The following is an 11,780-nucleotide window of genomic DNA, read 5'->3' on the forward strand; positions in this document are numbered from 1 at the left end:
GGAACTGAAGAGAACAGCGATTGAGAAGTTTATCATCCTCCCCTTCGAGGCGGGCTGGGACCCCGAGTTCGGGGGATTGCTGTATTTCCAGGATGCTGACGGACATTCTCCAACCCAGGTCTCCGAGTGTGAGCCCCCCACCCCCTCCCTCACTGCTGCTGACAACAGCACAGCCTGGACCCCCAGACCCACTGCTCTCTGCCGCTAAGTTTATTTATCTATTATTGTCATAAGTAAGGCTTACATTAACACCGCAATGAAGTTACTGTGAAAATCCCCTAGTCACCACGCTCCTGTACCTGTTCGGGTAACACTGAGGGAGAATTTAGCATGGCCACTGCACCCTAACCCGCACATCTTCCGGACTGTGGGAGAAAACCGGAGCCCCGGAGGAAACCCACGCAGACACGGGGAGAATGTGCAGACTCCACACAGACAGTGACCCAAGCCCGGGAATCGATCCCGGGTCCCTGGCGCTGTGAGGCAGCAGTGCTGTCCACTGTGTTGGTCACTGTCTCTACTCTCTGTGTGTGTCTCTCTCTCTCGGTTTCTCTCATGTCTAACTAGCTCTCTCTCCCCGTTTCTCTCACAGCTGGAGTGGGATATGAAGCTCTGGTGGCCTCACACTGAAGCATTGATCGCCTCTCTGCTGGGTTACCAGCTCACCAGAGATCCCAGGCTGTTGCAGATCTTTAAAAAGGTCTTCAAGTACACCTTCTTGCATGTAAGTGTCTCTGCGCTCCGATGTGTCGCACGCACGCACGCGCGCCACCCCTGCCCTCCGATCGCTGGTCCGCGCGCCACCCCTGCCCTCCGATCGCTGGTCCGCGCGCCACTCCTGCCCTCCGATCGCTGGTCCGCGCGCCACCCCTGCCCTCCGATCGCTGGTCCGCGCGCCGTCCCTGCCCTCCGATCGCTGGTCCGCGCGCCGCCCCTGCCCTCCAATCGCTGGTCCGCGCGCCACCCCTGCCCTCCGATCGCTGGTCCACGCGCCACTCCTGCCCTCCGATCGCTGGTCCGCGCGCCACCCCTGCCCTCCGATCGCTGGTCCGCGCGCCACCCCTGCCCTCCGATCGCTGGTCCGCGCGCCACCCCTGCCCTCCGATCGCTGGTCCGCGCGCCACCCCTGCCCTCCGATCGCTGGTCCGCGCGCCGCCCCTGCCCTCCGATCGCTGGTCCGCGCGCCGCCCCTGCCCTCCGATCGCTGGTCCGCGCGCCGCCTCTGCCCTCCGATCGCTGGTCCGCGCGCCGCCTCTGCCCTCCGATCGCTGGTCCGCGCGCCACCCCTGCCCTCCGATCGCTGGTCCGCGCGCCGCCTCTGCCCTCCGATCGCTGGTCCGCGCGCCACTCCTGCCCTCCGATCGCTGGTCCGCGCGCCGCCTCTGCCCCCCCCACCGATTTGCCAGCCTGCGCCAGCCGCTCCCCCCCACCTCGATCGCCGGCCCCCGCCCGGCACCCCTACCCCCCCGATGTCCTGCGCACGCGCGAGGGGCAGCGAGAGAGAAAAATAGATTGATTCATTCTGGGAGGGGGAATGGACTGAGACACACTTTATAGATCTGCTTTCACAGTGCGTCACCTTAAACATCAATCGATGGCCCAGAGGTATTATCGCTCGGCATTAATCCAGAAACTCAGCTCATGTTCTGGGGAGCCCGGTTCGAATCCCACCACGGCAGATGGTGGGATTTGAATTCAATAAAAAATATCTGGAATTAAGAATCTACTAATGACCCATTGTCGGAAAAACTCAACTGGTTCCTTTAGGGAAGGAAATGTGCCGTCCTTACCCGGTCTGGCTCACGTGACTCCAGGCAGAGTCAGACTCCAGGGCAGCACGGGTGGCACAGTGGGTTAGCACTGCTGCCTCACAGCGCCAGGGACCCGGGTTCGATTCCCGGCTTGGGTCACTGTCTGTGCGGAGTCTGCACATTCTCCCCGTGGGTGCTCCGGTTTCCTCCCACAGTCCAAAGATGTGTGGGTTAGGTTGAGTGGCCATGCTAAATTGCCCCGAGGGTCAGGGGAATTAGCGGGGTAAATATAAGAGGTTACGGGGATAGGGCCTGGTGGGATTGTGTCAGTGCAGACTTGATGGGCCGAATGGCCTCCTTCTGTCCTGTAGGGATTCCAGAGCCACAGCAATGTGGTTGACTCTCAACTGCACTCCAAGAGCAACGAGGAATGGGCAATAAATGCTGGCCCAGCCAGCGATGCCCATGTCCCACGATCTCTCCCAATGGTCTGATCCTGAGATACAACACGTACCCGCGTGCGCGCACACCTCCATCCCCAAGTCAGGGACTTGGTGGTCCCTGCTGCCCAGTCTGGGACCACGAACCCCTAGCCAAGCTCTTCCAGTACAGTTACAACACTGGCATCTACCCAACAATGTGGAAAATTGTCCAGGTATATCCTGTACACAAAAAGCAGGACAAATCCAACCCGGCCAATTACCACCCAATCAGTCTACTCTCGATCATCGTAAACTGATGGAAGGGGTCATCGACAGCGCTATCAAGCAGCACCTGCTCAGCAATCACCTGCTCAGTGACGCCCAGTTTGGGTTCCGCCAGGGTCACTCGGCTCCTGACCCCATTACAGCCTTGGTTCAAACATGGACAAAAGAGCTGAATGCCAGAGGTGAGGTGAGAGTGACAGCTCCTGACATCAAGGCCGCCTTCGACCGAGTGTGGCCTCAAGGAGCCCGAGTGAAACTGGAGTCAATGGGTATCAGGATCAAACTCTCCACTGGTTGGAGTCATACCTGGTACATAGGAAGATGGCTGTGGTTGTGGAGGGTCAGTCATCTCAGCTCCAGGACATCTCTGCAGGAGCCCCTCAGGGTCAGTGTCCTCGGCCCAACAATCTTCAGCTGCTTCATCAATGACCTTCCCTCCATCATGAGGTCAGAAGTGGGAATGTTCGCCGATGATTGCACGATGATCAGCACCATTCGCCACTCCTCAGATACTGAAGCAGTCCGTGTCCAAACGCAGTGAGACCGGGACAATATCCAGGCTCGGGCTGACAAGTGGCAACTAACATTCACCCCACACAAATCATAGAAATCATAGAAACCCTACAGTGCAGAAGGAGGCCATTCGGCCCATCGGGTCTGCACCGACCACAATCCCACCCAGGCCCCACCCCCACCTACCTTACCCGCTAATCCCTCTAACCTACGCATCCCAGGACTCTAAGGGGCAATTTTTTTTAACCTGGCCAATCAACCTAACCCGCACATCTTTGGACTGTGGGAGGAAACCGGAGCACCCGGAGGAAACCCACGCAGACACGAGAAGAATGTGCAAACTCCACACAGACAGTGACCCAAGCCGGGAATCGAACCCGGGACCCTGGAGCTGTGAAGCAGCAGTGCTAACCCACTGTGCTACCGTGCCGCCCCAAAGCACCAGGCAATGACCATCTCCAATAAGAGAGAATCTAACCACCGCCCCTTGACATTCAATGGTGTTACCATCGCTGTGTGTCAGTGATATACCTCCCCGGGATAGGGTAGGGAGTGTGTGTCACTCATATACCTCCCCCCAGGGTGGGGAGAGTGTGAGTCAGTGATATGTCTGCCCTGTTTGAAACTCCATCCCCCCATCCATCCTCCATCCCTCTGTCCCTCCTCAGTCCATCCTCCATCCCTCCGTTCCACCCCCCGCCCCCACCCCGACTCCACCCCGCCCCCCATGTTCCGTCCAGCCCCCTGTCACTGGATGATGTTTTGTGTTTCAGTTCCCAGACCCGGTGGACGGAGAGTGGTTTGGATATTTAAACCGGCAAGGAGTAGTGAGCCACACCTTCAAGGGAGGACCCTACAAAGGTAACCTCACTCCCAACGTCCCTCCTGGACCACTCGGAGGGGGGAGGGAGAGGTGGAGTGAACAGAGGGGGAGGGATGGGAAAGTGGGGATGTGACGTAGGACGGGACAGCGAGGACAGAGGGAGGGATTGGGGAAGGGAGGGTGGGGGAGGGAGGGAGGGAGTGGGGAAAGGTTGGAGGGAGGTTGGAGCGAGTGGGGGAATGCGGAGGGAGGACAGCGAGGGATGGATGGAGTAACGGAGGGATGGAGAGTGGGAGTGACGGGGGAATGGACGGAGCGATGGATGGACGGATGGTGGGGGACGGAGGGATGGAGTGGGGGAGTGACGGGGCTGGACGGAGCATGGGGACGGGGTGGAGTGGGGGGGGATGGAGGATGGACAGGGGGGACGAAGGAATGGAGTGGGGGGGAATGGAGGGATGAAGTGGAGGAGTGGGAGGGGGGGGACACATGGAGTGGAGGAGCGGGAGGGGATGGAGTGGGGGGTGCGAGGGAGGGGTGGGGGGCGCGATGGGGAGGGGTGGAGTGGGGGGAGTGAGGGGGAGGGGTGGAGTGGGGGGCACGAGGGGGAGGTGCGGGGTGGGGGGCGGGAGGGGTGGGGTGGGGGGCGCAAGGGGGAGACGTGGGGTGGGGGGCGTGAGGGGGAGACGTGGGGTGGGGTCGCGAGGGGGAGGGGTGGGGTGGGGGGGCGCGAGGGGGAGGGGTGGGGTGGGGGGACGCGAGGGGGAGGGGTGGGGTGGGGGGGGCGCGAGGGGGAGGGGTGGGGGGGGGAGGGGTGGGGTGGGGGGGCGGGAGGAGGAGGGGTGGGGTGGGGGGCGCGAGGGGGAGGGGTGGGGTGGGGGGTGCGAAGGGGCTGGGGAAGGGGAGGGGTGGAGCGGGGACGCGAAGGGGCTGGGGGAGGGGAGGGGCGGAGCGGGGGACGTGAGGGGGCTGGGGGAGGGGAGGGGCGGAGCGAGGGGGCTGGGGGAGGGCAGGGGTGGGGTGGGGGGCGCGAAGGGGCTGGGGAAGGGGAGGGGTGGAGCGGGGACGCGAAGGGGCTGGGGGAGGAGAGGGGCGGAGCGGGGGACGTGAGGGGGCTGGGGGAGGGGAGGGGCGGAGCGAGGGGGCTGGGGGAGGGGAGGGGTGGAGCGGGGGACGTGAGGGGGCTGGGGGAGGGGCGGAGCGGGGGACGTGAGGGGGCTGGGGGAGGGGCGGAGCGGGGGACGTGAGGGGGCTGGGGGAGGGGAGGGGCGGACCGAGGGGGCTGGGGGAGGGGAGGGGCGGAGCGAGGGGGCTGCGGGAGGGGAGGGGTGGAGCGGGGGACGCGAAGGGGCTGGGGGAGGGGAGGGGCGGAGCGGGGGACGCGAAGGGGCTGGGGGAGGGGAGGGGCAGAGCTGGGGGGGGGGGGCGGAGTGAGGGACAGACAGACTGAGGCAGTCTCTCCCAGCAGTTTGCAGGGTGTTGAACGGTTTGGGTGTTGGAGATTGGCTGGAAACTCACTCTGTCTCTTTTCCTATTCAGGATGTTTCCACCTTCCTCGCTGCCTGTATCTCTGTGAGAAGATTCTGGACCAGTTGCTGGAAGACACTGGGGCATGATATAAACCTCCAGCCCCAACAATCGCTTCCGACAGGGAATTCTGTCAGTTTATACAACTGGCAATCACTTCCACAGGAACCCTCGATTTAAATCCTGCTCATTTAACACACACTCCACCACTAACATCATCGTCTAGATTCATAACTGCACCGTAACCAACCTGACAGTGTAGAGGGAGCTTTACTCTGTATCTAACCCCGTGCTGTACCTGTCCTGGGAGTGTTTGATGGGGACAGTGTAGAGGGAGCTTTACTCCGTATCTAACCCCGTGCTGTACCTGTCCTGGGAGTGTTTGATGGGGACAGTGTAGAGGGAGCTTTACTCCGTATCTAACCCCGTGCTGTACCTGTCCTGGGAGTGTTTGATGGGGACAGTGTAGAGGGAGCTTTACTCTGTATCTAATCCCGTGCTGTACCTGTCCTGGGAGTGTTTGATGGGGACAGTGTAGAGGGAGCTTTACTCCGTATCTAACCCCGTGCTGTACCTGTCCTGGGAGTGTTTGATGGGGACAGTGTAGAGGGAGCTTTACTCTGTATCTAATCCCGTGCTGTACCTGTCCTGGGAGTGTTTGATGGGGACAGTGTAGAGGGAGCTTTACTCCGTATCTAACCCCGTGCTGTACCTGTCCTGGGAGTGTTTGATGGGGACAGTGTAGAGGGAGCTTTACTCTGTATCTAACCCCGTGCTGTACCTGTCCTGGGAGTGTTTGATGGGGACAGTGTAGAGGGAGCTTTACTCTGTATCTAACCCCGTGCTGTACCTGTCCTGGGAGTGTTTGATGGGGACAGTGTAGAGGGAGCTTTACTCTGTATCTAACCCCGTGCTGTACCTGTCCTGGGAGTGTTTGATGGGGACAGTGTAGAGGGAGCTTTACTCTGTATCTAACCCCGTGCTGTACCTGTCCTGGGAGTGTTTGATGGGGACAGTGTAGAGGGAGCTTTACTCTGTATCTAACCCCGTGCTGTACCTGTCCTGGGAGTGTTTGATGGGGGACAGTGCAGAGGGAGCTTTACTCTGTATCTAACCCCGTGCTGTACCTGTCCTGGGAGTGTTTGAGACTGGGATGTTGGGTTTATGTCACACTATCAGTAACCTTCACAGTTTGCCTCCTGGACTGGCAGAATCTCACTGGCTGTCCTGTCTGGAGACTCTCTAACCTGTGCCTAATGCTCCCTCCGCTCACATTGTCTGGATCTTTAAGACCTGGTTGGTTGTAGGGATTCGCATTCTAATCAGTATTCTGTAACTTGATTTTGTGTCTCTGTGTCCTGTTTGAGAGCAGATTTCCACTCCATCTGATGAAGGAGCAGCGCTCCGAAAGCTAATGGCATTTGCTACCAAATAAACCTTTTGGACTTTAACCTGGTACTGTTAAAACTCTTACTGTGTTTGATGGGGACAGTGTAGAGGGAGCTTTACTCTGTATCTAACCCCGTGCTGTACCTGTCCCGGGAGTGTTTGATGGGGACAGTGTAGAGGGAGCTTTACTCTGTATCTAACCCCGTGCTGTCCCTCTCCCGGGAGTGTTTGATGGGGACAGTGTAGAGGGAGCTTTACTCTGTATCTAACCCCGTGCTGTCCCTCTCCCGGGAGTGTTTGATGGGGACAGTGTAGAGGGAGCTTTACTCTGTATCTAACCCCATGCTGTACCTGTCCTGGGAGTGTTTGATGGGGACAGTGTAGAGGGAGCTTTACTCTGTATCTAACCCCGTGCTGTACCTGTCCTGGGAGTGTTTGATGGGGACAGTGTAGAGGGAGCTTTACTCTGTATCTAACCCCGTGCTGTACCTGTCCTGGGAGTGTTTGATGGGGGCAGTGTAGAGGGAGCTTTACTCTGTATCTAACCCCGTGCTGTACCTGTCCTGGGAGTGTTTGATGGGGGACAGTGTAGGGGGAGCTTTACTCTGTATCTAACCCCGTGCTGTACCTGTCCTGGGAGTGTTTGATGGGGACAGTGTAGAGGGAATGGAATCAGGGTAAACTCAGCAAATCTGGCAGCACCTGGGGTGACGGGAAGATTTAACATTTCAAATCTATTTTGAGTTGGTCCTTTTCTGTACTGATTTCATTCTTGTAACTCGATAATTGTGTGATTGATAAAGGGATTAAATATCTGAGGCAAATTTAAAAGAGACCAGTGAATATTTTTGAGACAGAGATGTTTAGATTCCTGGTCAGCGGCGGGGGTGGGGAGGAGTGAAAGGTTATTGAGGGGTCAGCATGTGAAGAATTGAAGTTACTCAGATCTGCCATGGTTTTACTGAATTGCGGAGCCATCTCAAGGGGCCGAATGGCCTGCTCCTTGTTATTAGAGTCATAGAGGTTTACAGCATGGAAACAGGCCCTTCGGCCCAACTTGTCCATGCCGCCCCTTTTTTTAACCCCTAAGCTACTCCCAATTGCCCACGTTTGGCCCATATCCCCCTATACCCATCGTACCCATGTAACTGTCTAAATGCTTTTTAAAAGACAAAATTGTACCCGCCTCTACTACTGCCTCTGGCAGCTCGTTCCAGACACTCACCACCCTCTGTGTGAAAAAATTGCCCCTCTTGACCCTTCTGTATCTCCCCTCAAACCTATGCCCTCTAGTTTTAAACTCCCCTACCTTTGGGAAAAGATATTGACTATCTAGCTGATCTGTGCCCCTCATTATTTTATAGACCTCTATAAGTTCACCCCTCAGCCTCCTACACTCCAGAGAAAAAAGTCCCAGTCTATCCAGCCTCTCCTTATAACTCAATCCATCAAGTCCCGATAGCATCCGAGTAAATCTTTTCTGCACTCCTAGTTTAATAATATCCTTTCTATAGTAGGGTGGTTGTTGGTAACTATTTCTGAATAAGAAAACTTGCTGGTCTGAGCTTTGCAGTTCACTGGGTCTCTGGACAGATGCAAGAATGTCAAATATCAAAGGGAATATTAGTTCTTGCAGGGTTGTCGAGGAGAGGCAATGGCCTAGTGGTATTATCGCTAGACTATTAATCCAGAAACTCAGCTCAAGTTCTGGGGACCCGGGTTCGAATCCCACCACAGTAGGTGGTGGAATTTGAATTCAATAAAAAATATCTGGAATTAAGAATCTACTTATGACCCATTGTCGGAAAAACCCATCTGGTTCACTAATGTCCTTTTGGGGAAGGAAATCTGCTGTCCTTACCCGGTCTGGCCTACATGTGACTCCAGAGCCACAGCAATGTGGGTGACTCTCAACTGCCCTCCAAGGGCAACTAGGGATGGGCAATAAATGCTGGCCCAGCCAGCGACGCCCTTGTCCCGTGAATTAGTAAAAAAGAAAGATTGGTCGGTCCGCTGACGCTGGTCGGAGTGTCGCCATGGGGATCGCACCAGGACATTACTGTGGCTCCGCCTCCCCTCAACAATATTTTTGTTCAATAAAAAACTTCTCCAATGCCTGGTCTTCTTGTGCTTTTAGCGGACATCTCCCTGCAGAATAGGAGGAGCTTCGAGCAAGAATAAATGAGCTACACTGCGATCGTAAATGAGCCGTCGGTGTAATTCCAAACGCACTCAGGATTGTTCAGGCAGTGGCGGAATCGCATCTAATTTTAGACATTATATGCTTGAGTGCAGGTTGGGTTGGATCTGGTTTCTAACTTCCTACTTGGGGACAGTCGAAGACACTCACTGTTTGCAACCATCCTTTAGCTGCTGGGACGCACGCTTCACATCGAGCTTCACACCAGCAATTACATTCATATCCCACCTCGGACATCTGTGTGTTCGGCAGGACATCTGGTTGATTTCCTGTTGAATGGGAGCTTTCAGTCCCTGTGACGTTAATCCCAGACGCGAGGCAGACTGACGTTAATCCCAGACGTGAGGCAGACTGTCTGTGACATTAATCCCAGACATGAGGCAGACTGTCTGTGATGTTAATCCCAGATGCAAGGCAGACTGTGATGTTAATTCCAGACGTGAGGCAGACTGTCTGTGATGTTAATCCCAGACGTGAGGCAGACTGTGACGTTAATCCCAGACGCAAGGCAGACTGTCTGTGATGTTAATCCCAGACGCGAGGTAGACTGTCTGTGACGTCAATCCCAGATGTGAGGCACAGTGTCTGTGACGTCAATCCCAGACACGAGGCAGACTGACATTAATCCCAGACGTGAGGCAGACTGTCTGACATTAATCCCAGACGCGAGGCAGACTGTGACAATCCCAGACGCGAGGCGGACTGTGACGTTAATCCCAGACGCGAGGCGGACTGTCTGTGATAATCCCAGACGTGAGGCAGACTGTCTGTGACATTAATCCCAGATGGGAGGCAGACTGTGACAATCCCAGACGCGAGGCAGACTGTGACGTTAATGCCAGACTTGATCCAGACTGTCTGTCGTGTTAATTGATTTTCAGAGGGGAGTGAGTCGGACAGTGATCTCCCCCCACTCACAGGGATTGGGATTAGGGTCACTGCGCTCTCTGTTTTACAGATCAATATGTGGTGGGTTCGGGGGGAATAGGGCTACGTTTTGAAATGAACAGGTGAGAGGGAAGTGGGACAGAGAGCAGTGAGGGAGGAGGATAGTTAACCGGTCTCCGCGGAGGAGAGAGGGAGCGGTGCAATGCGCAGACAGGTGGCCGATACAGTTTAACACAGAGGGGGAGTGGGGCATTGAGAACTGAGGTGAGGAGAAACCTCTTCACTCAGAGGGTGCTGAATCTGTGAAATTCTCTACCACAGAAAGCACAGAAACTAGAAGCAGGAGGAGGCCATTCGGCCCTTCGAGCTGCTCCGCCATTCATTCTGATCATGGCTGATCATCGAATTCAATATCCTGATCCCCCCCTTCACCCCATATCCCTCGATCCCTTTCACCACAAGAGCGATATCTAATTCCTTGAAATCACACAACGTTTTGGCCTCAACTACTTTCTGTGGGAGTGAATTCCACACATTCACCACCCTCTGGGTGAAGAAATTTCTCCTCACCTCAGTTCTAAAAGGTTTCCCCCTTATCCTCAAACTCTGACCCCTAGTTCTGGACTCCCCCCACCATCGGGAACATTCTTTCTGAATCTACCCTATCTAACCCTGTTAGAATTTTATAAGTTTCTATGAGATCCCCTCTCACTCTTCTAAACTCCAGTGAATATAACCCTAATCGACTTAGTCTCTCCTCATATGACAGACCTGCCATCCCAGGAATCAGCCAGGTAAACCTTCGCTGTACTCCCTCTATAGCAAGGACATCCTTCCTCAGATAAGGAGACCAAAACTGCACACAATACTCCAGGTGTGGCCTCACCAACGCCCTGTACAATTGCAGCAAAACATCCCTCTCCCTATCCCCATGCTCAAATCCTCTCACTATGGGGATGGGGGGGGCAAGTCACTGAATATATTGAAGAAGGAAATGAATAGATTTCTGGACTCGAAAGGTGTCAAGGGATTTGGAGGGAGCGTGGGACTGAGATAGAGGATCAACTACAATCGTAATGAATGGCGGAGCAGGCTTGAAGGGCCGAATGGCCTCCTCCTGCTTCTGTTTTCTATGTTTCATGGAAGCATAGGTCCAGAGAATCCCTATGGTGCAGAAGGAGACCATTCGGCCCATCGATTCTGCACCGTCTTCAATTCCATCTAGGCTCCATCCCCACAACCCATGCATTTACCCTTGCTAGTCCCACTGACACGAAGGGGCAATTTAGCATAGCTAATCCACCTAACCTGCACATCTTTTGGAGTGACACATTCTGGTAGGAGGGATGGGGAGGGGCAATATATAAAATAATTGGCACAATTTATAATGCGGTTCAGGAGCTGAGAGACTGACGTGTGTGGACAACGCAGTGCAGGACATGACCGAGAGGAGAGGGAGCGGGTGGAGGGAGATTTACTGGAATGGGCACAGGGGTGAGCGAGTTCAGTTCAGGGGCAGCACGGTGACGCAGTGGGTTAGCACTGCTGCCTCACAGCGCCAGGGACCTGGGTTCGATTCCCGGCTTGGGTCACTGTCTGTGTGGAGTCTGCACGATCTCCCCGTGCCTGCGTGGGTTTCCTCCAGGTTTCCTCCCACAGTCTGAAAGATGTGCTGGTTAGGTGGATTGGCCGTGCTAAGTTGCCCCTTAGTGTCGGGGGGAACTAGCTAGGGTAAATGTGTGGGGTTACGGGGATAGGGGCTGGGTGGGATTGTGGTCGGTGCAGACTCGATGGGCCGAATGGCCTCCTTCTGCAGTGTAGGGATTCTATGATTCTGTTGGCATGGAGGGGTTGGGATCATTCACCTGGGAGCCAGGAAGGTTAAGGAGGAAATTTAAATGAAGTTTTCCAATCAGAGGGGAGACAAATTGATGATAATTGGTATTTAAATCTAATATTAGACCGGAATGTGACAGATTAAT

General features: G+C 55.6%; 1 protein-coding gene across 1 annotated transcript; it reads left to right on the plus strand.

The window, feature by feature from the left end:
- The first annotated feature begins 6 nt into the window (after positions 1–6).
- On the plus strand, positions 7–7,537 carry LOC144491132 (N-acylglucosamine 2-epimerase-like). The gene is made up of 4 exons (XM_078208810.1): positions 7–118; positions 593–724; positions 3,745–3,832; positions 5,334–7,537. Exons 2-4 carry the CDS (start codon positions 605–607, stop codon positions 5,408–5,410), a joined length of 285 nt encoding a protein of 94 aa, XP_078064936.1. The 5' UTR covers positions 7–118; positions 593–604; the 3' UTR covers positions 5,411–7,537.
- The last annotated feature ends 4,243 nt before the right edge of the window (positions 7,538–11,780 follow it).

Source organism: Mustelus asterias, unplaced genomic scaffold, assembly GCF_964213995.1.
Source record: "Mustelus asterias unplaced genomic scaffold, sMusAst1.hap1.1 HAP1_SCAFFOLD_4521, whole genome shotgun sequence".
NCBI classification, from domain to species: Eukaryota; Metazoa; Chordata; class Chondrichthyes; order Carcharhiniformes; family Triakidae; genus Mustelus; species Mustelus asterias.